General features: G+C 64.3%; 1 protein-coding gene across 1 annotated transcript in view; it reads right to left on the bottom strand.

Moving 5' to 3' along the window:
* Positions 1 to 509: 509 nt before the first annotated feature.
* Positions 510 to 2,249, bottom strand: part of MAST3 (microtubule associated serine/threonine kinase 3) — a 19,236-nt gene continuing 17,496 nt past the window's right edge. The window contains 5 exon segments of the mRNA XM_019472190.1: positions 510 to 865; positions 868 to 1,198; positions 1,200 to 1,552; positions 1,656 to 1,837; positions 2,039 to 2,175. Of these exon segments, the coding sequence (XP_019327735.1) occupies positions 510 to 865; positions 868 to 1,198; positions 1,200 to 1,552; positions 1,656 to 1,837; positions 2,039 to 2,175 (1,359 nt within the window).

Raw genomic sequence — 2,249 nt, 5'->3', positions numbered from 1 at the left:
CGATGGGGGGTTTCTTAGGAGATTTGGGGTGTTTCCAGCTAAAACCGAAGTTAAAAAGTGGGGAAAAGCAAGTGGGTCTTTGCAAGGTTAGAAAACGTCGTGTCATCCGGCTGGGAGCTGGGAGCTGCACGGAAAAGCCTGGGACCCCCTGGGGCCGGGTCAGACCCTGCGACGGTCCCGCACTGCCCCTTTAGCTTATAAAAGTAATAAATTAATTAACGAATATTTGCATCGAGTCCTTTCTATACACAAAGGTTGGGGCCCTGCCGGGGAAACGCCGCCGCCGGAAAAGCTCCCGCGTCTCTATAAAAATATGAGCATCTTTCAGGGAGTACAAAAAGCCTTCAGGGGAGGCGAAGTGCCGGGGCGCAGCCAGCCCGGCCAGCGCCGACGTCCAAAATGGCTCCGGGCATGTTTATCTCATGCAAAGGCAGCGCTGGAGGGGTTTTTCGGGGAGGCGGTGGGATGCCGCGGGAAGCCTGAACCATCCCCGTGTGCCGGCGTGGGGCTCAGGCGTGCTTGGCCCCGCTCCATGCACTGCCCCGGGGTGCCGGGAGCTGAGCACCCGCCGGCTCCTGGCCCCGTGCTGGCAGTGCCGGCGGCACCCAGGGCGGTTGCCGGTGGACGGTTGCTCTCTCCCCACAGTTCCGTTGCTGCCGGGAGCCGCGGTCCCAATGCTCACATCCATCCCGCCGCAGCGAGGAGATGCTGCCATCCGGCTGCTCGGCGTTGCCGATGGGGTAGGAGCCCTGGCATTCCCACTCGACCGCCGCCGGCTCCTGCTCGTCGCTCTCGGAGCCCTGCACCGCGATCTGCGGAACTGGGCCTGCCTGGGCTCTGTCCCAGCCGTGCCGCCGCACCGGAGAGCTGCGCCCTGCCCGGCTTCCCTCTTGCTGCCGTCTTCGCTTGCCGGCACCGGCTCTGGCTCATCGAAACTCACTTCTTGAACTGCTTCTTGCTTCTTGAAGGAGTCCCGACGCTCGGAGAGGTTCAAGCGCCGCATGACCACCATCTCCTGGTCCCGGTCGTGCCTGTCCACCAGCCGGGAGCCGACAGGGTGATAACCGTGCTCTCCGGGGTACGCCGGTGCTTCGCCCTCCCCGATGGCCTCCCCGTCCATCGCAGGCATCTCCAGTCCCAGCTTGCGGCCGCTGCCGGTTTTCTTCTCCGCCAGGATGGTGACGATCTTCTCGGCCGGCCGACTGGACGCGTTTAAGGAGGGGGGAGCGGGGGCAGTCGGTGCTGCGGGGTCGTGAGTTCTGCCGGACGATGGTGGGGGGGGACAGGGTCTTGCCCTGGAAGGAATGGGGGGTTTTGGGGTACCCTGAGAGCGGGGATGGGGAGCGTTGGGGAGAAGGCGGGCGCTGGGCTGAGGAAGGGGTGCAGGCAAGGGGCGAGGGGGGGATGCTGCTGGTGGATTTGCGACGTCCCACTTTGTAGCGTTGCCCACCCAGTTTGGGTGCCAGCCCGTGCAGGGAGCTGGGGCGCACGTGGCCGGCGGGTGACGTTGGGGTGCTGGAGGAGGGAGAGGTGCTCTGCGGGGACACAGCATCTGCCGCACAAAGAGAAACAAGTCACCGCGAGGGATGGAGGGACGCGTGGCACCCCCGCCATGCCCAGAGCTAATATCCCCCCGCCGTCGCGGGTTGGGGTACCTGGGGGCAGGTCGGGTGCGGGGCTGCGGCAGGGCGTCGCGGGACCCGGGGACAGGCTGTGCGTGGGGGACTCCGGGAGGCTTTCGCTGGAGGACAGCGAATGATGGAGACCGGAGGAGAAGCTGCGGCTGGTGTGCAGGACCGACGACTGCTTGGAGATCTTCTTGAAAAGGGATTTTCTCCTGGTGGGGGGGGACAAAGGTGGTGGGAAAAGGAAGAGCCTCGGCTTCTCCTTAAGGCTGGTGGCCGTGAGTCTGCCAAGCTGGTGCCGGCAGGGCCGGACCCCGCTGGACCCCCCAGTATGGCAGAGCTGGAGCATCCCCCCCCAGCTCCAAGGACACCCCAAGACAAATGCCATTTTATCCCACCCCAGTTCTACCCACCGGTCCTGGCCGTCCCTTTTCCTGCTCTTCTTACTCCTCCGCGCCATCCTCGTCTTGGAGCTGTTTTTCCGAGCGGGGCCGATTTTAATGGAGGTGTTCTCCAGGGCAGTGGTCCGCAGGGCCACTTTATTCCCGCTCTGAGGGGCGGAAAATGAGTTGCTGCAGTCCAAGCACCGGATCCAACCGGCTTCTGCCTTGGCTGGCGGGAGAG

The sequence above is a fragment of the Aptenodytes forsteri genome, unplaced genomic scaffold (genome assembly GCF_000699145.1).
Source record: "Aptenodytes forsteri isolate BGI_AS27 unplaced genomic scaffold, ASM69914v1 Scaffold147, whole genome shotgun sequence".
NCBI lineage: Eukaryota > Metazoa > Chordata > Aves > Sphenisciformes > Spheniscidae > Aptenodytes > Aptenodytes forsteri.
Note: the sequence above shows the minus strand (reverse complement) of the source record. Positions and strands in the feature narration are given on the sequence as shown.